This window comes from Nestor notabilis, unplaced genomic scaffold (genome assembly GCF_000696875.1).
Source record: "Nestor notabilis isolate BGI_N333 unplaced genomic scaffold, ASM69687v1 scaffold23365, whole genome shotgun sequence".
NCBI lineage: Eukaryota > Metazoa > Chordata > Aves > Psittaciformes > Psittacidae > Nestor > Nestor notabilis.
Window position 1 is genome coordinate 50,233 of NW_009930941.1, and position 23,648 is coordinate 73,880.

The 23,648-nt window shown below is 37.3% G+C and overlaps 1 protein-coding gene across 1 annotated transcript in view; it reads right to left on the bottom strand.

Annotated features, from left to right (window-relative positions):
* CDK19 (cyclin-dependent kinase 19) overlaps positions 1-23,648 on the bottom strand; it is a gene marked incomplete at its 5' end in the record, with an annotated part of 72,085 nt that overhangs the window by 44,316 nt on the left and 4,121 nt on the right. Inside the window, one exon of the mRNA XM_010015658.1 lies at positions 15,685-15,825. Within this exon, the coding sequence (XP_010013960.1) occupies positions 15,685-15,825 (141 nt within the window). The remainder of the gene's footprint in view (positions 1-15,684; positions 15,826-23,648) is intronic.

Below are 23,648 nucleotides of genomic sequence, written 5' to 3' on the forward strand. Positions count from 1 at the left end.
ACAGGGCTCAAGAGTGAACTCAGAGCAATGCACATTGTGTAGGGAAGAAACAGCAACTGCAAAAATGGGGCTCAAGGGGTGTGGTGTCAAGGATGTAGAGAACTTGGAGGACAATAAGCAGAGAGGTTCTTTAAAGCAGATGCCACCCCATAAAACAACAGAGATGCAGGAGGAAGGGACAGAGAGCAAGGAAAGTGTCTGCAGCCACGGGTACAGCTCATGGAAGCTGGGAAAGGTATATGAGCAAGAGGGAAACAATTGGCTTTGAGGACAGAGATTAAAAACCTGAACTTGGTTCAAGAAAAGAGAAGCTATTTAAAGTTAAGATTTAATATACCAATTAAAAAGTTATGGAGACCACAAATTATCTTCTAAGAGTCTCAAGCACTTATCCAGGTTACTTAGCTGCTGCGTGTATTTAGTATGGTCCAAGATAGTTTTCTTGTCTTGGAAAAGAGGAGTATTTTCGTTTCTCAGATACCACAGTATTTACACAGCTGGATAAACACTCATTTTTCAATTTTTTTGTTTGGTTGGTTTTTTGTTAACATGAAACAGTTTCACTTTGTAGAATGGCATTTGTAATTTGTGTTTTAAGGTCAACCATACAGCCTAAGACAAGCTGGAAGCAAAGGCTGCAAGTGCTGTTAGGTACCCTGCCATCTTGGGCACCAGAAGTATTTTTCCCCTACCCATAACTGCTTCTACTGTTTCCAGGTTTTCACTCAGAAAATCATTAATTCCTTACCCAGAAAAGTCTTTCTTTCTGCAGAATACTTTGCAGCTATTAATTTCAAACCAGCACCTCCAAAACTTCAAAATAAAGATTCTGCAGACACTGTGATAAAAAAGTATACTGGACACAACTAAGAGAGATTCTTAACTCCACAACACCATTACGTTAAAGCTGTGAACATTGCTCCCTCTTTTCCATCTGTGAATGAAGGCAACCAGGCCAGAATAATGTACACAAGAAACAAGTAATTTCTTCAGAAGTGTACAAGATTTTTTTTTTTAAATAAGTACATTCAGTAAATTTATTTTACAATACTTAGGGTAATGTACTGCTATAACATGGCATTGCAGATTGTAGATGTTTGTTTTTGCAGTATATTGCTAGGATCTTCATTTTTATTTTACTAATTAATAAAAATGCATCAAAAGACAATTATTTTAACATACGCTTTCATGAACAAATACATTAGGTATTATTATTACTTGTCCTCATCAATGGAAACAAAAAAGCAGTTCTTGGCAGAATATAAACAAGTGGTGCTTAAATATTTTAGGTAGCCAGCCTAAGACAAGGTGTGGGAGTCTGATCATTAACCGCTTTTGAAGATTAGGCTCTTCCAAATGACACATGCAACAAAACAAAAAAATTCATTAAGTCAGTCATCTTAGAAAAATTTAACCTAACACACTATCATTTATTTATTAACTTGTTCATGTCTTGAGTTAATTGCAACACTTTTTTAGTAGTTCTATAGTAAGTATCAAGACTCCTCTTACACACTGAATTGAAGCTGCTGTACTGTATCCAATACCATGTGGAAGAGTTAATTAGTTATTGACTTCGAATGCCTACAGCCAGTTTTCAGCACCAACTATTAAAAGCTTTTTCAATCCATCGCCAATTGAGGATGATTCTGGACCGAAGTCTGCAGTTGAAGATTTTCAGACACATTACTAACTTGCCTTGCAAAATAACTGCAAGTTAATTAATCATGATACGGGATCACCTATGTAGTCAGTAATACATATGCTTCCAATAATATAAATAACACAAACATTTCTGGAAAGTTAAATGATTGGTTTTGTTCTTGTTGTTTTTTGGTTTTATATTTTTGAAGTGTAAGAACAAAAAGTTACCTACTGTTAAAAAAAAAAAAAAAAAAAAGCCTGCCAAAGACAAAATAGACAAAAACCTTTTTTATTTTGTAAAGGATAATCTCCAAATGCTTCACAAGAATTAGATACAGACTAAGGCATGTCAGAACTACGGACTGTAGCAGCTTAAAAATACATGATCACACTATTCATTCTTAAAGCTGCTAATGAAGTTAAAAGCTAGAAGGCATAGGCAAGGAAGATCTGATACATATAAGCTGTTTTGGGAAGTAAAAGCCTTAGAAAAGCTGGTCTCAACATCTTTTCTGAGGCAGATTCACCACAGTAGAGACCATTACCAATTTCAGCATCTAGAGAACCTTCAGTTTTAATAAGTCTATGAAGTTTTTAGATGAGATTGGTACTTTTAATGAGAACCTAAAATAAAGGAGCGTCACTCCACCTGGAATGCGTGAGCTTTCCCCCGTGTTGGTCAAGGTATGATACATTGTACCTGTACCAGCCACTGCAGGGCTTGAAGTTGCAAAGACCAAAAGGAGGAGCAGTAATTAAGGTTGTGAAGATGAAGAAAGAGGAGTATTTCAGGAAAGTCAAAGCTGAGTCAAGGTTATATGAGTAATGTTAGAGGTGGGAAAAAGCAGATCAACAGATACAGGAACGTGGGCAGAGGAGCAGGAAGCTGGAAGCAAATGAAAGATTTGCGTCAAGAAAGAAAACAGAAGAGTTGTGAAGAAGGCTCTACGTGCTGAAAACAAAATCTGAAATAGTTCAGAACTAATTATAATATTTTTCCATTCAACAATTATGCCCTTTCAAAAAATTAAAAACAACCTGCGTAGACATGCAGTGGCTGTGAGATACCGCCAAACTCATGAGAAACGTTCTGTGATTCATGCCAAAACCATGAGCACGTTAACGTGTGGCAGGTCAAGCTGTCCTAATTTTTGGGGTTTTTTTTGGTTTTTTGTTCGACCTTTTATTTTATTTTTTTTTTTTTTACATTAAACAACTCCAAACACACAGTACACTTTTCAAAGAAAGACATGATTGTCTTTGCTACAGCAAATTGGCCCCAGTTTACCAGGAAAAACATCTATGTTTTTAGTGCTCAAGGTTTATGATTTACCTCAGTGTTGATGCTGCCAATGAATCCTTGGACATTCTCACAAAACATCAAGTGCTTAAAATGCAAATAAAGCTCCCTGTGGGAATTTTTAGGGTTTTTTTTTCCAAACTGCATATATAGGCTAGGCACTCAAAGCCAGATTCTGACTTTTGAAAAGCCTACTGTGCAACAAAAAATCCCTAGCTTTCAGAACATACCACCAGAGCACTTTCCACACCCTGGTAGTCTGTCCCATGTTTTGTATATGCTATGCCCATCAGCTGAAATTCTTCTCTATAGTTGCAATATCCATTCTGAAAATAGTCACATTACAAACTTAGGACCAGGATGAAAGCCTAGGGAAGCTTTATTAGAGGCAATAATAGCTTTAATAGATTTAATGGCTGTAATGACCCTACTATTAAAAATCCAAAAGCTATGAACTCATTTGACAACTTGAAATCTAATATTAATAAGATGAAAAGGGATACTCACACACCCCACCTCTGAATTCTGAACACAAGTTTTTCTAAGACTGAAGCACTGCTTGCATACTAAAGACTAAACTAGATATGCGCTGTAGGAGGACCATACCCAAAAGGTTGAATTGTTCTACAAGCTCAACATATGGGCACCAGTTCAAAAAAGAAACACAAAATACAAACATAGAGTCATTATTATATTGACATTTTGGTTACCAGCATTTTCATGAAATCATCCTCAGAAACAATGTAAGGCATTTGGAAATTAAGGCAGTAGCTGTCCAGTTTTAATGATGGTACATTATGTAATTTTATCTTGCTCTTATTAAGGAGCAAGATACCAAAGAACTACACATTTTCTGCAGGATAAAAACATGCAGGTGAGCAGTTACTACAAAGCAACTAATGCAGAGTAAACCCACACCCTACACTGCCTTGCTGTAACTTGTTCATGTAGCCATACCCTCCACTTTAGTTTAAGTTTTTCTACTAAATTAAATTAAAACTACCTAAATATTGAAGAAGGGTTCCAAGTCGTGTACACCAAAAAAAACAGCTGTACAGTTTCAAACGTTACTGCCTCTAGCAGTCCACAATGTCTCTCTGCTGGAGATAATCACTCAGACAGCAGACTGTTGCAGTGAACATGCCCCTCTGCTGTGGCCCTCCAGTCCACTGTAGCACCTCAGTAGGCATAAGCATTCCTTTGTCAAGGGCAAAAGTTAGCACTGGGACCACGGGCTGACACAGCTGCAGTGGAGGAACACATGCGCATCACTGACTGTGTCGTACCCAGCACCACCTCCAGCGCATAACTCAGTTTTCAAACCACTCAGAACAGCCACAAAAAAGTTGAACATAACTTAGTTAATCTATTTCAACAGTTAATGCAGACTTTGCAGATTGTTCCCATGTACGCCATCCCAAAGAGAGAGATTAGCATCAAGGATTTTTCCAGTGAAGCAAAAAGAAAAGTCATAAGTGAGCAGAACTGCAGGATCAGCACTTCAGTAAACTACAGATCATAAAGGGATATATAACCCTATAGATAAGAATACAATAAGCATCAAAACATCCACACTGCAGGAGGAGAAACAGCTTGAAAACATGATAAATTAAAACCAGCTCAATTTGTTTAACTTTTTTTTTTCCCCCCAAACTTAACACTCCACTTGCAATATACACTCAGGTGTTTTTATGTCACACAGAAAAGATGACTTTTAGGTCCCCTAAAATGTTCACTGCTACTGCAAGCCCTTCCCATCCCTCTACAGAAGCTTGCACCAAAGAACAGCAGCTCCCCACCAAAGCAAGGAGACACACATGGAGAAATAAGCTTCCAAGTAAATCCTGCATCCTAGCAGACAACGGCAGTCAACCAGCCACAGCATATGCATTTGCTGACAGTAAAATTAGTATGAAGCTACTGCAAAATTATTAAACTATCCAGATAACCAGAATTTCAAGCACACACATCACCCAATACATAGATAGGTCTGCAATTCTTTCAGGTTTAACTCTCAAGAATCCGAATGAATATTTACTTGACAAGCAGTCCATTTTAGGGCTGAGACTGGAATTCACATCCTGGATTTCAAGAAGCAAAACCAAAGTTAACATCCCATTCAAGAGACTTGATTTCAGATGAGCTGGCAAAGAGCTAATCATACTCACAGTTCAACAGCCACAAAAATAATTTTGATAGCATTAGAAGTCAGTATCAGCTCATTAAAATGTAACCTACTGGTGTTTGCACTTAGTTCATAATTCTAACAATCATCATCCACAACTGTTAGATCAAAAGTAGCTATATGAAAGGCAAATCAAAGTAAAAATGTACAAGCATGTTCCATGGATTAAAGAAAAACATAGAACAGAAGACACTTGTGAAAAACCCACTCTTTGGCAGAATTTACAGCGTAAGACAAAATGGCTTGAGCAGCTGAAAATCCCCCATTCCAAGGGGAATTTCAGGAATGCAAAATATTGTCTGCTGGACTACTTGGGCTCAATATTTAAGCTAGCAGAATGAGCAAGCAGAAACTTCTAGTACCACTGACTTCATTTTCATTACTATTTTAAGGGGAAAGGGAGGGAGGAAGGGAGAGGTGTTTGGGTTTTTGATGGTGTTGGTCCATGTCCCCCGTCCCCTCCCTCCTTCTTCAACATAAAAAATACAGAAGTGATACAAACCGGAACAAAATTTATATTAGAACTTTATTATAGCAAAAGGAACCAAAGCATCACAGGGGGGGACTAGCTTGAAGGTGGGATGGAGGGGTTGTTTGAGAATGCAAATCCATAATCCCAATATAAAAACCTTTTTTCAGATGCCATCAGCTTACTTAAATAGAATAAAAGAATTTCCACACTGCTTTTTAGTACTTTACAAAGCAGCACAGGAAGGTTACTGAACTGCTGGGGAAGTGCTTCTACACGCCACTGAAAGGAAAACAGAAGGTAATAGCGAGCTGTGCTCTAATACCACTGAGGTGCTGAACAAAGTGGAATGGGTGTCTGTCAAAACACCTGTCATGTATTCACATGGGCTTTAGCTTCCAGAGGGCAGGAGAACAACAGAGACGAGAAACAACAGTTAAAGAAATCCTGTCAGTACAGGGGTTTCGTATACAGCGAACTGCATGCATTTAATACTGACTACTTGCACTATGACAAGCCCTTCTTGTCTGGAAGTGTTTGCAGCTTCACTGTTAAGAGGTGAAAGGAAATTGTAAATACTTTTAACCATTTTTCTAGATGTGCAGAAGGTTTGTTCCTGTATTTATTAAAATGCCTTGAAAATTTATTTCCAAGCTGTTTTTATGAAAAAATCAGGAAAACACAACTAAAAGACTACCATAACCATCAATAAAGATAAATTTGAAGACCTAATGCCCAGTTCCCTAGAGGACCACTTCACAGACTGCATGAAGGATTTCCTTCATTTTCTTTAACTGATATAACTGTGGTATTTGGTATCACAGCTACAGTGAGCCCAATAATTTCTGAAACATTAGCCAGAAAGTAGAAAAAGGATGGAGGTTAGAGAAGACAGAGACCCTGAGATAAGCCATCAGTGAAATACCAGCTGATCAGTCATTTTCTGCAGCAGAGCCAGTTCCTTTGACAAGGTTCACACATATCAGAACTGAGGAGTAAACTAACATCCTTTGCTAGTCAATGCAGCTTACTGGATCACTTACTGAAGATGCTTAATTCAAATACAAGACAATCTGCAATGTTATTGCAACGTCTTAGCAGAGCAGTAATAACTACAGCATGCTGGCAAATGAAGAAATGCACAACAGAAAGTGCAAGATGGCAAGGAACATGAAGAACAAATGCAGTGTTTTCATTTTTTCTTGATCATATGTTGTTGCATTAGCTGTCTTCATTGATTTTAACATACTACTTTTAAGCTTCTATTTATTATGGCAATTTCTATTACCATAACATAAACACGTCAACAATGTGATGCCAACCCTTGTTGCCTTATTCAGAAGGAGCAATGAGCCCAAACAGAAATAATCTGATGGTCACTGCCAATCTTCTAGCCAATCCCATCATCCCAAGAGTACTTTCTCCAACATAAAGTCTTTTACGAAAGAAAAACTTTTAAAAGCTTCTCCTGAACCTTGCAGTTTTTCAATTAAAGTGCAAAACCCAGTTTTTGCTCTCTCCAAATGGTCAGCTCCACCAATAAGCTAAATACATCATGTATTTACTAGAAACCTTCATATAGCAGATAGTATCTGAATTGGGGCTATTAGAAAAGATGACATTTTCCTTCTGTATTTTCTGTATTGGGGTGGGGTGGCAGGAACCCAAGCAAAGAAAACCCCAACAAATTCTAGTATTACTTCAATACTTTTGCTTCCTTATCACCCTTTCTCCACCTCAGGAAGAGAGATATGAAGCTCACAGGAGCCATATGTCATCTGTTGACTTTAGCAGCAAAACACAGCCGAAAGAACATTAAATCAGTCCCTTCATTTCTTCTGACTCACCTGAATTTATATACAGTCAGGGTTTTATGGGCATAAGCTTGTTCATAAGCTTGTTTCAGATCCTGAGGTAAAACATTTTTTCTTCAACTGTAATTATTTTTATTAGTAAAATTAATCTACAAACATCTTCTTAATACTCTTGCCACAAACCAAAAGGTATGCATTAGTCAGTCTCAGAAAAATTGCTGTTTCCATGTACCCAGAAGAGGTAATACTCTGTATATGTCTTCATACATCTTTCTAAATCACATGAATTAGTTTTTACAACTGAAGGAGAAAAGTAAAGTTCCGAGTAATGAGAAATTTTGAGTAGGTGCCCCTCAATATATGCTTAATGTTTAAACAGAAAAAGAAAAAAGGGTATGCTGACAAAACTCAGTTTGCTATTCAGTATGTAACATTTCTGGTTCATTTATCTATCTAGAAGCATGTATCCATATAGAAAGCACCCACATGCTGTTGTTCCTCGGCAGTAAATAAAAAAGTGTACCCTCTCTCTAAGAGTCTCCAGACACCCCTGAGAAAGAACAACTATTGCATTGGCCACTATGCACCACTCCAGAAGAGATGTGGAGCTGGAGCACTGGGGAAAACAGCAGGCTGGAGCCTGCACTACTCATTATAAGGGAGTCTCTCTAACCAGATATAAAAGAGGAAAAATATGATAACCTTTCAGCTAATAAATTCATCATGGTGCCTAATCTTTCAAAATATGTACGTTTAACTTGCATTTCCTTTCTTTTGGTAAATCTGAAAAGTGAGTATGATCATTCCTAAGGGTCTTTGACACTGGAAAGTCCCCTTCACCCAAAAGACATTGTGCAGATGGAATAAGAAAGGATTAAAAGGCCCAAACCCACATACAGCTAGAAAAGAGTTGGGAGTGCATGTCCATAAACATGCGTGTACCCTTCTAATGCACACAACACACACACACGATGACACAGAATGAAGGGCACCATAATTACAGTGTTGTTAAGAAATCTGAAGAAACTGGCAGACAGGTTGACTTGTTATTTATTTATAGGAGGCATATGTGCACCCATATAAGCGCAACAGGGATAAGCAGCTCTTCAAGCCAGTGCAAAATAACTGGCACAAGGCAGGACCCAACAGTTCTGCATTCCTACCCAGCAGCTGCTTGTCAAGGGAGAGATGCATGAACCTATGTCTAAATTTACCTTTGATATCAGCACATAAAAATCCTTTTTCAGAAAACCAGGAGTTTCCCCACACCCATCATTTTTCATTTTATCTTTCAAACCCACAGTGTGCTTGCTTAGCAAAATGCAGGTGCAACATTTAAAAAACATTTCAATTCTGCTGCTTTTTAGGTAACTTTTCTAATTACTTATTGGCCTGGAAAAGCTTCTTGCAAAAGCACAGAGAGGAAGAGGAGAGAGTAGTTAAATACTGTAAATTAGTAATAAGTACAGAGAGACTTTTTCCATTTCTCAAAGGTTTTGACATGAAAGCAGAAGTAAAAAGTATCCAATTAACAATTATTCTGGTGCCTTCATACAACATGCAAAATATTTTAATTCTTAGTCTTTGTTAATGCTTCCAGCTCATTAGAAGAAGAGTTTCAAACACAAAAACAAGTTAACTACACAAACCACAGATATTATACGGCTTTCACTCAAAGATTTCACAGCACATAAAGTCGTAAACTATAAACTAGCCTCATAAATAGCTAACTGATTGGGAAACAGGGGCAAAAACAGTTTAAAGTGAGTTGTGCAATGTGGCAGCAAAGTCCCAGAGCAGAGTCCAGGTACAGGTCCGTGGAAAGAGACTGAAGATTTACATACTGGATAAAGGAGGATTCTTACGAGAAAATGACTGGGTTTTAAATTAATCCCTAAACTGGAAGCCAGCCAGTCAACTAAAAATCTGAAAACTGTTGGAGCTTTATTGAATACAACTGAATTACTGAAAATTTACTAAAATGTTATTATTCTATACAAACATCATGACAGATTACTTAAAATATTCTGAATAAATTAATAATTTTTTTTTTAAATCACAGATTTTCAGTTAGAAGATGAAACACTAGTTAGTTTAATCATTTCTGAATTTGCTGCGCCTCTGAGGAAGACAGAAGTTGCCAGTTCCCACAGAAAGTATGCCTGGCCCTTTCAGTTTGGCCCTTCTCTTTCTGCTTTACTTCTGACAGAAGAAAATCCACAGTCTACAGACAACCCTGAGAGAGAACAACTATTGCATTGGCCACTACACACCACTCCAGAAGAGATACTGAGCTGGAGTACCAGGGAAAAAAACCTTGGCCAGCTGGAGCCTGCACCAGTCACTACAACAGGGTCTCTTGGGTCTGCTATAAGACTTACCCTTGGAAAGATACTGGGTTTCCTGTTACTGCAGTGGCTGGATATTTAGGGGACCTGTTAAGAAGCCTGAATCTAGGAGCTCACATCTGATCATCCCAAATGCTGTCTATTGACATTTGCTATATAAGCAGACAGGCAGAGTCAAAATGATATCAAACCTCAGCTGTGTGCTATGTCCTCCCACAAAAAATGCCCAGATTAGCACTCCATAAATTCTGCAGGTGGCAGAAGTGCATGAACACTCCATAATCCACTCCAGAAAGAAACACAAACTGATTAGCTTAAGCACACAATGAAAATAGCTTCTGCTAATACAGGCAACAGTGAAGCAAACTACAGAACACATACATGATCTTCACCTGCTTTAAGAGACATATGGATAGTAATAAAAAAGCTAGAGATGGGAAACCAATGGCAAAGCCTATTATTTTCAAATAACTGTAAATAGATTCTTCAAAAAACACAACTCAAACCACCAAATCTTAGATTTCTTACGTTGAGAAATTTCAGGTGTTCATTTTATTCTTTCTGGCCAAAAAACTAGGCACCAACAAATTTACAGGTACCAAAATGGTTAAGGGAAAGGATTACAAATCATACGTTTAACACTGACAGCAGAATAGGATAATGCCACTGAAAATTGAAATCTATCCTTCTCCTATGTCCCATCCTTGACCACTGGGCTCTCACACATACATCCATCTTGCCCATATATCCACCTTACCTAAACATTTACGCAATTGTGTGCCAAACCAGATCAGGGAATGAACTTGCATACAGGTCAACCTCTTCTTCACAAATCTTGCCAATCCCCAGCTTGGAGGAGGAATATGGTGGAACAAGGAGAAGTAGAGGCAGTATGACCTCCTCCTGCATCAACAGCAAGTTATGCATCCAAGCCTGCCCAGAGAACCACATCAGCTATAATCTACCCCATGTCACACTTATACTTTAGACACCTAAATCTCTTTCTAAACAGAATAATACAAATCAATTATTAGAGTGAAAAGGGTATTTAAAAAAAATCTCCGCAATTTAAGACTCATGGACATCTTTTGTTCCATCAGGACATGTTAACTGTGCCTTCTTTTGAGTTCAAAGGTGTGTCAAACATTGCATATTTTCACTTATATAACTGTTGCACCATCTAAAAGACTTCTGCTGTAAGTTAATCTGTTTTATTTGTAAAAAAAAAACAACGCACAGTCAACTTAAACATTCTAAAGCTGTAAAAGGCCAATACAAGAGAAAGTTGGGAAATTCTTAGTCAACGAGTATTTAAAATTTAGGAACTTGGCTCATTTTACACAGGTAGTTTATATGACTACTGCAATGAGTAAGTTTCTGATTTCAGAATGCTGAAAGCAACCATTTAGCACAATCCTATGAGGAAGGGGGGTAAAACTGCATTTCTCTGGTGAGTTCGCCTTCCAACGTTTATTTTTCAACCAGTAGTTTTAATAACATTAAGCAATATTATAAAGAAATGCTCAAGGATATAAGTGGAATCTTAAATGAATTCCTAAATATGGTTTCTGTGCACTTAAAACATCTCATAGATAATATTTCCCTCCAGGAAAACACATCCTATTACATATAGAAATTGCTTTTATCAAGTTCTAAAGGAAATGGTCTCTGCCTGCTTTTGTCCTTAAGCAACTAACATAAACTACAGAAGGGTTATTAGCACAAGAAAAAGTGCCAGAATCCTTTCTGTTGCTAACATGAGCACACACTGTGAACACTCTATGGAAGATCTCCATTTTTAGATGTCGCTGCAAAGTAAGGCTTTTGCTGAATGTTCCTGTAGAATCTAAATAATTCACATTTGGGGAGGAGGGGATAAAGGTATCATAATACCCTGAAATACTATACTCCATGTGCTGCATCTTCTAGCTTGCTACTGACTCAAGGTACAGAGCACAATTTTGGATCTTCAAGTGGACACGCTGTATACAGAAGACTTTAAAAATCAAAAGCTTAGTACTAAAAAGTTATTTCTCTAATGTCTATCTATATTAATGTGTTGTTCATAATGAAATGCCCCAGCAGCTAGCAGAGCCAGCAAAGCCTCCCTCCTCCCACATGTGGTTTTCAGGAATGCTGCTGTGTTGAAAAGGCAAATTATCATTGCCCAACAACGTGCAGTTCAACAACAAAACTGCACTCCAAATGGCTTGATAGGAGAACAAGCAAATGGATTTTTACAGACTTACACCAACTCCAAGGTGTATAAACTGCCACAATGCTATTCAAAGAAATCAAAACTCTAATGCTCCTGTCCCATATTCTGTTTTGAATGGTTTGAATCTTGCCGTAAAGAAAGTTACTACTAAATATTTTTTTTACTGTCAGAATTACATCTTGGCCAAAAAAATATACCTAAACAGTCACTTTGCACCTTTTAGCTACCTTCAGGGTAAGAAAGCCAGAAATAACCCTGGTATTACAAGAAGCTGAAAGATACACTACACTAAATTATTTTCAGATTTCTAGAAGTGTAAGTAAGAGTGCATTTGGTGTTATAATTTGCCTCAGTTTGGACACTTTCCTAAATTTGGACTTGTGTTAGGAAAGCTTAAGCTGACATAAGTCTCACATCAGAAGAGATTAAAGGTAAACATAAAAATTACAGTGATTTAGAACCACAACTGAATTTAATTGTCTAAGAACATTTGCATTTTATCTAAGAATAAAAAAAGGTGCATTTTAACAATGAAATAATCTGATGCAATGGCAGATGATGCTAGAATGACCTGTTGAGCTTACTGGCACTTCCTCCAGCCTCACACTCCTTCTGTGCCAACTCCTGCACAAATAAGCCATAAGCTCCTAGTGAGATCCCTCGGGGAGTTAATCTTGCAGAAATTGAGCTCTGCAGGAGAAAAGTGAGTATTTTCTGCAGGTTCAACTCCCTGAATGAGCTCACCGTGAGTCACGTGTGTCACCTGCCAGGCCATTAGAACGGATGTCAATGCCTAGTAGCGTTGAAGAGGGGAACAAGACTGTCTCCTTGTGGTAGAAACTATCCATTAGCTCAACCAAAGGACAGAACATAGTATTGCAAGACTGCAAGTTCACATTGTTCATCAGTTTTATTACTCTGTCATGCTCTTGCTGGCTACTGCTGATCTTAAAAATAAGTTAAGTAACACTTTTAAGGTATCTAAAAATACAAATCCATTGAGAACAAGGGGTTTCGAAAAAACATTTTGTATTCTGAGAGCCAGGGGTTTTTGAAAAGCACATTCGGTATTCTAGCTTCTTTAAAAACTCTACGACAGTAACAAATTAAGATCTAAATAATGTTCTTCAAACACCTCCAAGCAAGTACTCTCGCAATGACCTTACCTCCCAGGTTTCTGGTTTTTTCATTGCAACATCTGTTAAATAGATTCTGAAGGTCATTTCCATGGCTCAGGAGAACTTGACTAATATTATGATAAATATTCTTGGAGAATCTTTTCTTTATTTTTTTTAAGCAATGAAATAAGCATAACGTGACTTTTATGGATGTTGCCATCTTTGGTCTACATCCAAACACATGCTAAAAATAGTAAGAACAGAGTTATATTAAACCAGCAAAGTACAAGGTGTCTTGATGCAAAATTTGGTTTACATAAAATAGAAAAACATTTTTTCAGCAGATGTAAATTAAAACAGCTGAGAGAAAAACACCAGACAAACTGCTCCCCAACTTAAGAAGACACTGAACAGTTGGTATGTATGTATTATGTAAGAAACTGATCCCAGTGAAATCATGCCTGAGGTACCGCTCTTAGAAGCAAAAATCACAGGTCTGAGTGTATGAATAAAAATTAGGGATATATAAAATTTTTTATTAACTGAGAATTTAAGTTGGTTACTAAATGATTACATTAACTTTTAATTTCAAGAGCAGACAGGACACAGCCAGAACAGTATCAGGTTTTCCTTACTGTGTTCAATGTACAAAATAACTATTTGAAATACCCAAATGCTTCAGAAATCCACAATAATTTTAAAATGGCAAAGATTCTGAAATCACCTTTAAATCACCAGTGTACCAAAGCAGTTTTTAAAATTGTTTCCTTTCTCTCACTGAGGTACCCCAGAATTCATTATCTTAAAGTTATCTGCACACCAAGAACACCTTAAGACTTCAAAATTTTCTCCCTTCTCCTTTATGTCAACATCATCAAGCATCATCATTCCAGAGACATGAAAAATAGTCATCTTTTTATAACAGCAGCTATCACCTCCTGAAGTTCCAAGAAAAAAAAACAGACATACTAGGCACCAGCATTGCTGCAACTCATCAACACCAGATAAAACCTATAAAGTAGCAGCACTAGGCACACAAAACACCTGGTGCTGGAAATAGCAATGCCGCAAGAAAATTCTCAAGGGTACTCATTATTATTATCTGAGATAACATCTTGTACTTCCTATCAAGATACCAAGTTCGTGTATGGCACCTGAGTGTATATATACTTCATAGTTTCACAAACACATACACTTCCCCTAAACATAGCTGAATATAGATTTTTCAGGTGTTCCTTCTCAAGCTGTATCTAATTACGTCTCAGAACTCTGCCAAAGCAACAGCTGTCTCCTAAGAAAAGTAGTAATTGTAGCATGAGAATCAGGGTTGTACCTGCTTCCTGCTTTTGCTCACAGTTACTATTCCAAAGGTGACCTCCCCCTCCCACCAAGTATACTAATATCTGGAATTTAACAGAAAAACTGTCAATTAATACTAAAGGTAAAATAACATAACATAACATAACGTAACATAACATAGAATAACATAAAATGATGCATACCAAAACCTGAAACACCACTGCTGGCCACTGTTATTAGGTATTATGACAAAAATGAAATAAAATTTATTTCAGAAGATGTCTGTGACTTCAGGCCTGCCTTAGTTTTTTCGTATCTTTCAAGCAAGCATTTGCTCTATATTCAAAAACTAATCCAAGCCCCTATTTGCTATTAAAGACCCAAGAACAATCTATGTTTCATCAAACTTTATCAGTGATTAGAAGTTTCTGGACATACATCCCTATTTTGATGTACTAAATCAACTATGGAAAAATAACCAAATAAAAGCAGTGGCATTATACACAGATTACACTACACTTTCTACCATAGCTACTACTGCTGTTACAATAGCATAGCTATTAGAACAGTTCTGGCACATTAACCTTCATGTTGTTTGTCTCATGCCACAGATTCTAGTTACAATGCAAGTGGCAGCAAACGCTACACCCATATTGGAGTAGTCTTTTTGCAACCCTTGGTAGGCACTTCACTTAAGCATGAGGAGTGGTGGGAAACTTTTAAGGGGAAAAGGGTAACTAAGACAAGGCAACCAGCTGCCCCTGTAATCTGCAGTCAATCTTCAGAGCCACTTCAGGTCATGCGAAATTTCAAGATGACAACCCTTTCACAGTTCTCTTCCCACGGTCAGAAAAAATACCACATGGAAAAGAAATACTCCATGAAAAAACTACTTTTTCACTAGCTTTTATGGTAACTTGCACGTAAGCCAAACAATGTACAAGGGTATCAATCACTTTCTTTCTTAAATGCCTTTTTCAAAGTCATGCACAAACTTATAAGAATGTTCAACCAACATATATCAGCTGACTCATGTACTGTTTTCGGATATTGGTATCTGCGAACCTTTTACCGGATCTAGCATCATTGTCTGAGCTCAGATGACTCAGATAAAAACAATGCAAAAACATAGTTTGTTTTCATGTTTAAAGTCTCCATTGGTCTCCTGCGACAATAACAGGAAGAGCTGCATGGATCGATATGCAAGATTACTAATAGGGACTTTTCTTCTCCTACCCAACGATACGCACGTGAAACTTTCTTAACCAGCTAATACATGTGACACTTACCAGATCTCTGTGAAGCACCCAGTTTGCATGGAGGTAATGGATTCCATCGAGGATCTGGTAGAGTAGGGATTTAACCATAGATCTTGGCAACTGCATGGGCTTTTTATTTGCTTTTGAGGCACGGTGAAACTTGATAATATGCTAGAAATAAAACAAGTAGAAACATGAAGCATGTCAGATAAGGGTTTTTTGGGGGGTTTTTTTTATGAACTATTAACACTAAATAATGGAATGAAATACAAAGTTTGTAAAACTTTGCAATTGAAAGTAATAGTGATGTGCTCACAATTTTCTTGAAGTGTTTTTACTCTCTGAGTTGCTTTAAAAAAAAAAAAAAAAAACCAGCTGTCAAGCTTTTGTTAATATCTAAAGACTGGCTACTTACCTCCAGTAAAGGGTCTTAGACAATCGCCTCCCTACCTCCTCCCCATTTAGGATCCTCTTATCCTCAGCAGCTAGAGCAGAAACTTCCAAACCAGCAGTATCTGCCAGAAAGAGGACCACACTCTATGCCTTCACACCTTCCCTCCTCCTCTCCAAAAGCACCAGGACACTGTACTTGCAACTACTTTAGTGTTTCCTCCCCAAAATCAGAAACCCAGTAAAGAGAGAGAGTAAATAAATATGTAAATAAACTGGGGGCGGGAGGCACACAATGTGACACAACTCCAAAAACCCCACACCACAGTAGGGCGAGATCATGTTCAAACATCAAAAAATGGTTACATTCTTGCTTCCAAGTTTTGGGTGTATACTTTGTTGATAATAACCAGCTAGTGGCTTTTGGATTATAGAAGTAAGTCAGCCCATTAGAGGACAAATACCACTTGAAAACAGGGAATGCAGAAAAGGAACTCAGCATTAGTCAGTTGAAGAATGGGGGGAAAAAAAAAAAAAAACAAACCAAAAAACCAAGAACATTAAAAGATTACTGAGATATCATGAAATATTCATAACCTAATTAATATTCATTGTATTATTTACAACAAAGATCAATGTGGAGATGATGAGTTAGGTTTGGTTTTGCTACTCTGTACAAGAAATAAAGCGGGATGAGGCCATTCTACCTTTTCAAACCTCAGACAAGGTGGAGCTATGCAAGGCACAAACCCAATCTCAACATACTGCTGTTCAGCAAACTACTAAATCCATTCATTCTGATAGAGAAAAAAAAAAAAAAAAAATCTCCTTTTTGAAGGCAATTCAAAGAAGCATCTCAGATAACAAAATAGTTTTCAATTATGTGCTTTTTGAAAGACAGAAATAATAAAGGCAGTTTGCATTTTTACTGAAAGCAATTCAAAGTGCTAATCTGCAGAGTGACAAGACTACTAATTACCCAGTTCTTTAAATAGCATTTGTCTAGTTCAATATCATCCCCCTCCCCAGGTTAAAGAGGTAGCCAATGGCTGTGCTTTCAGCAGACCTCTGCTCCCTCCACCACCATCACCCGCCAAGTCTGTCACTACTGTTCCCAATGCAAGTGGTAATGGGTTAATGTTTCCTCATGGTAAATGCTACCTCTGGCTGTCACCAGTTCTCTAGCCGCTGTCTAACTGTACTTAGGCAAAGGTGTAGACAATACTGTTTAAAGAGAAATTAAAAATAAAATAAAAAAAAAGCAAAACACATCAGAACAACAGCCTGATCACTCCCTTATCAACAGCAATATTCCCCCTGAGCCTTCCACACTACATGGACAAGAGTGATAGAAGACTATTAAAAAAAGTATATAAAAAAAGAAATCTACACGATTATCAGTTTTTAATATACAAATAAGCATCAGTAAACAAAACAAGCTCTTAGTACCAGATCCTTTAATTATGCAATCATTCTGAAAACTACAATGGGAAACCTCAAAGGATCATTTCCTTAGAAAAGTTTTTTCTTATCATATCACAAGATTGTGTCAAAACTTCAACTAGCAGTCCCTGCCTTCCAGTACTGCACAATGCTCACCAGGTAATGACCTCCACATGTAATTACAATATGATTTATAAATCAGTAATGATACCATAAACTTCCAAATGAGTATCTTTATTAATACATAGTATGAAAAAATACAGGAGAACCAATGGGCAAAGGTCAGAACACAAAGACCCATAAACCCAGCCCTTTTTCAACATACATGTAATCACTAAAAGGGACTTTTATACCCTTTTTAAAACTGACTAGTATCCACACAAAACGTTATTCCTTATAATGAAGGCATACAGAAAATTAAACTGAAAAAGGGTCTCATAGGACAGAATGGGACACAACTAATTGTGGATGCATTGAGGACAAATGCTCTGCCTCTGGCCCTACTACAGCCCCTTTGGTACCTTTGAAGGAAGAAAGTATGGCAGTACCAGGCCGATGCCCTCTGATTTCTGCCCCTGCCCCTGCCCTCCCATGTGGCTCCTGGTTCCTTCCAACAGACTGAAAACCCCGCCAAACATTTTGTCCCATGAGAAACTAAAGAACTGAGCAGATGTTTAAAGCAATGCAAGAAATCTGTTCAGAAAAAAGACACTATCAATCAAGCAGCTACTAGCATGCCAGGGCCATCCACGAGACTGGCAAAGCAATGCTTACACAAGGGTAGAGGAAGGAAAGGTTTTTTCCTGTGGCAACTCATAACAGCAGCATCCCCTTTCTTACTCTTGTTCCACAGGAACACCTAAGTGAACTTTTGAGGCAGATAATCTGCCCTTACACTGAGCTTTAGGTATGCAAGTGACCTCTAAACCAGAGCCAGTGTAACTAAATCAGCACAATGTTAAGCTAAATTACCCAACCAGACTTGATAGCTGAGGCTTCCCACCATACTGACCAAAGCTGGCACACGTTCCAGAAGATGACAGAGCTTGCTCTTATTTGCCTCTGAAATACCACTTAAACAAATTTTTAAATCATCTTGCTTTGACGCTTGCTTGTCCCAGTCAAAAAGGCTAAGAAAGCAAGCTCCTTTCTTGAAAGAGTTACTGAATTGCAGAAGTGAATTAAAACTGATAGTTTTAAGTAAGCAGTATCACTATTAGATAAAATTCAATTTCCTATAAAAGCAAATAAAAATTATTGTTGCCAACTTACTCTACAGAAGTGTATATTCGTCAAATCACAAACTTCACCCCATCAGAATTTGATTAGAGAAATGAACAAAAATTAAACTAAAAACATACTGCAAGGCCAAATAGTACAGAGAACTGAAAAGCTGTATTTGCCCCATGCCATGCCAATGAATCCACAGTGGTTGTGACCAACTCCTACCCTCTAGGGTTTTGTAAAAAAAACAGTTCATCCAATTTCTTGTAGGGAACTACCCACATAAAGAAAAACCAACATACATAACCAATGCTGATCAGTAATTTTAATGGCAGTGTCCATCCAAGAAACTGAAGGGCAAATAGGTGCAATTGCTTAACAGCATCTTTTCTATTGGAGGCAGCAAGCCCAAGCTTTTTCTTATTTCTGTATATTTTCAGAAATATATCTATATGACCCCATCAGTCTTGTGGGAAAATATTCCTCAGAAGAGTAGAGTAAGATCCAATGGCCAAGGATGCCACGCCAGTACAACTATGCTAAAGTAATTTCTTAAGCAATTCTGCTGACTTCGGGGGGGCGTAGGGCGATGTGCTCTTTCTGAGTCAAAATATTTAATACTGTAAATCCAAAACCCCAGGCATAGAAATGGAGGCAGGTACCAGCACAAACTAGTATGTTCTTTATACGGAACTGCACTATGCAAGTGATGAGGCACTCTCTATTAGCTTCACTTCCTGAATAGTCACAAAGTACAGCCTCAAGTACAGCACATAAGGCCATAATCTTAGACATAATAAAGGTATGAATAATTTACAGGAATTATAGGAATTGTAACCTGTTTCCCATTCCCCAGATGACTGCCCTAACCACCAGGCTTCAAAACCACACTCCTCCTTTCTCTCATTCAATAAACCTGTGAAGCAGAGCATCAAGACTGCCCTGTGAGTTAGGAGCACAGATTTGAAACCTGACAGGTAGAATGACATCCTGCTTCTCTCTCCAGGAAACAGGAGGTGAGGTTGGACACTGCAACTTTAGGTATGCTCAAGTTCTTTGCTGAATCTTATCCCTAACAGATAACCACTAAGAACACAGCATAAGGACTTGGACAATTCAGTCAAGTCAGAGAGGCATGTTTGTAGCAAGAAGACAAGAGACAGAGGATGAAACAGCTTCAGCATTCTCCACTTCTTTTTTCACTGTTGTTCTCTAATGGTAACTTAATTTCTATATTCTGATAGATCACCTGGCCACAAAAGCTGGAAAATACCCAGACACTTTCCGCAAAAGTTTAAGAAAGGCTTAACTGTCTGTGCGCACTATACCATTCGCATGCCACAGAACAGAAACCACCCACAACATTATCCAGTCATAATTTAATTTAAATTGGTTCATTAGAACACTGCAGATGCAAGCTTTCCTTCTCATATATCTAAAAAGCTTCAAAATGAAAAAACACATGTCATATGAGGCAAATGAAATTCCAAGCAATATTCAAATCTATTCAGCAAAAGTAGCCGTGTTGCTTTTCCCTTCTGTGCATCTGTATTTTCGTATTCCTAAATCTTAAAAACATGCTGCCCCTGACTGGGTTCCAAAAACGTTGTGATCCAATTAAGTATTCACTTTTGAAAATAAATATAATGTAAAAATACTTCTATTGCTTTTTCATAATTTGTTTTAAATTTAAACAAGACATTAACTTTGTGGCAGTGGCCTTAAGTCTATTCTCTAAATTAATACTTCAAAGAACATTAAAGAATACAGAACAGAATTTATTATCATTCTAGAAAAGTAATGAAGCTTCCAGAGGCATGCTATAATTTGCTGTTTCCAGTATCTGGGACTACTGGTTTTGTTTCCTAACTGCTTATTCCCAATTTCCAACTTCAAAAAATAAAAAAAAATTGAGAGGAAAAATGGATGAACTGGCTTATTTCAGTAAGACCATTTCAGCTTTTGCAAAGGCAAGACCATATAAACATTTAACAGATAAAGAAATTAAGAGGTAAGCATTTGGAAAGAAAATGCAGTGGTAACTCATGAAACAATATTCAATCTAGTAGTTCATTTGCCTTCTATGTTACCTAGTGTACTGATGTGAAAATCAGCTGATGGAAGAACTATGTACATTTTCTAAATACTCCACCATACACAATGCATAACAATATACAGCAAACTCAGTTTCATGAAAACCCCTAGTATTTAACAAGCAGTTAAATAAGCATTCAAAAGATCCTAATTTGAGCCTGCTTCAAGGAAGCCACGCTGATGCAAACATACTCTTTGTTTATGTCATACCATTCCTGATTCTGAGAATTGCTCTTCAGTATGACAGAGGCTAAAACAAACAAGTCAGACCTGGAAAATCTTTATGGAAGTAAGAAGCCAGCTAAAGGAGAGATTTTACGCATGTCTGACTAAATGCAGTTACAGTGTGAGCTCCCACCTCAAGAGACATAAGATGATCCATAGACCTCAAGGTACAACCCCCTAGAAAACCTGACTACTTGAGTTCTACTGTTCAAGGCAATGCTTGTTTCAAACTTCCATGCATCTCCATCAAACTGAAATGTAATCAGGTCAACAGATGCCTCTCCCTGCTGAAATAAGCTGTCTGTTTGCTCCCACACTTAAGCAAAAACCTTTCCTTCTATCCAATCCCTAACCCAACCTTATGTCAATGCACCCAGTACAAAGTAAAATTACATTTTAATGTTAAAGAGATGGAGGCTTGGATGCACATTAAATCTGTGCCAAGGTCAAGAGGAAGATACAGATTATATGGCTTCAAGTCTCATTTTAAACATAAAACGATTTCCATCTTCTCTCCTCAGCAATCAATACCCCAAAAAAAGGTAACTAATACTGTTGAGTGTTAAATGTACAGCACTTAAATGGCTATGGGAGAATAAAACAAAATCTAAAGGGGCTATAAAAATTAACCATGCATTGTTCGCACAGTTTTCAAAAAACAGCAGCAAAGAGAGATCCAACTAACCTGAGCAACACTTGTTTGCTGTTTCAAAAATAAATCACAGCTTCATATGGCTACACTTAGGACTCATTTCAGACACACACACACAAAAAAAAGGGTCAAGGGTATATCACAAGTAGAATTTAATAAAATCAAAACAAAAGTGGGTAAAAGTCTATCTACAACAACCATGTAGGTTTCCAATTTTGAAAGCACTACAACCACCAACACAGCCCTTTAAAAGAAAGGCAAGGAAAAAACGTACCTCCACACATTCTAAACAGTGCCAGCACATGGCCATCATCAAGTTTCACCTTTAGAATGTCATTAACCAAAGTGCTGAACAAAAAATCCAATTCCAAGTGACAATAAGTGAACAATTTAAGAAGCACTGAAAGGAGCTTTACTACACTAAATTTTGCTAACACCAACTTGCTTCAAATACCTAAGCTTTGAAACATGGAGCAGATATAAACAGATTCAGTATCATTTTCCTAGTTTTTGCTGGGGTCTTTCCAGGTCTTCTACATCTTCAAGACCTAAATATGTCAAAGTAAGTCTATACAATGATAATAAAACCCATAAGAATTCAGCTATCCTTTCTGCAACACTCAGTATTCACACCACTTTTCACACTAATTCTTCACACACTTCATCCTTTTGCACCCTTGCCTCTGTCTTTGAGGTCTGTTCCTACCTGTTGTTTCCTCCAATTCTCATGCTTTGTGGTACAAAGAATGAACCCACAAAAAATACCCTCAAATCCCTACAACTCTGGCAGAAAAAGCAAGTTTTGTGAGTGACAAGCGCATTCTCAGAACAGACAGCTATCAGCAAGGAATGTCACTGCTCTCTGCAAGAAATCCAACCATCACTTTAGTGTCAAAAAAACTCTCATCCATTATATTTGGAAGGGATAAATCATGCTGTAAAGATTTTCTGTAAAGTGGCTGATGATAAAAATTGTAACTTTAAAGCAATCAAAACCTATGCTAGCACACTCCTGTCTGTGCCAACAAACCTTACATTCTTCTGCCAGATAGCAAAATCCTAAATTGCTAAATACGCACACAATAGAGCAGGCTCAACAAAGAATCACCTAGTGGAGCAGGACTGAATTAAAACAAAAACATATACATATATAGAAAATTAAAAGAAAAAAAATTAACACTGCTACGCTAAGTATTTCTATGTATGTAAAAACTACTCATGACCAATTAGCATCTGAATTATCCTCATGGTTAAGATCTAAACTGAAGCTTAGTGGAAGAATTATAACTGGTTGCACCACACTTGAGGAATACTTTAAAAATCAGATCTATTAGAAAACATTCACATGATTTAAAAATGTGCAGGTTTATTGCACAAATTAGTATGCAACACCCACACAATTTCATTTAGCATGTAAGAACAGAATGTTGTTAGCTGAAATTAAGTATATTTATGTGCATATTGAGATAGTCAAGGTAGTGGTTAGGAAATCCATGTGTAGGAAGAATATTTTCTCTTTTACATTATTTGATTATTACTTTTAGATACACATGGCTATGCAATAATCTCTATCCTACATTTTTAAAAAGCAGAATATACAAGTAACAAGTATTTCACATAATATAAAGCCAGTCTGTTCATATATTTTTACCACTATCAACAGGAATTTCAAGCTGAATTTTACTCCGTGTTTCTCAGTGGTATTTGCTGCAAAGCAGTTAGTTGTTAGGAGTTCACTGGAATCTAACAATAAGAAAGAAACATTCAACCATACCTAAAAAAAATCCCCAACCCATAGAATGGTTAACTGGTGTTGGATAGTGAATGTATCATCACATACAATATTATCAAATCATAGTTAATTTATTTACTCACTTGTTAAGAACCAACAATAGTTTTTATGGCTATAAAACACATTCAACACATTTTACTGTGATAAAAGTATCACTGTTTTTCAGAATGAAAT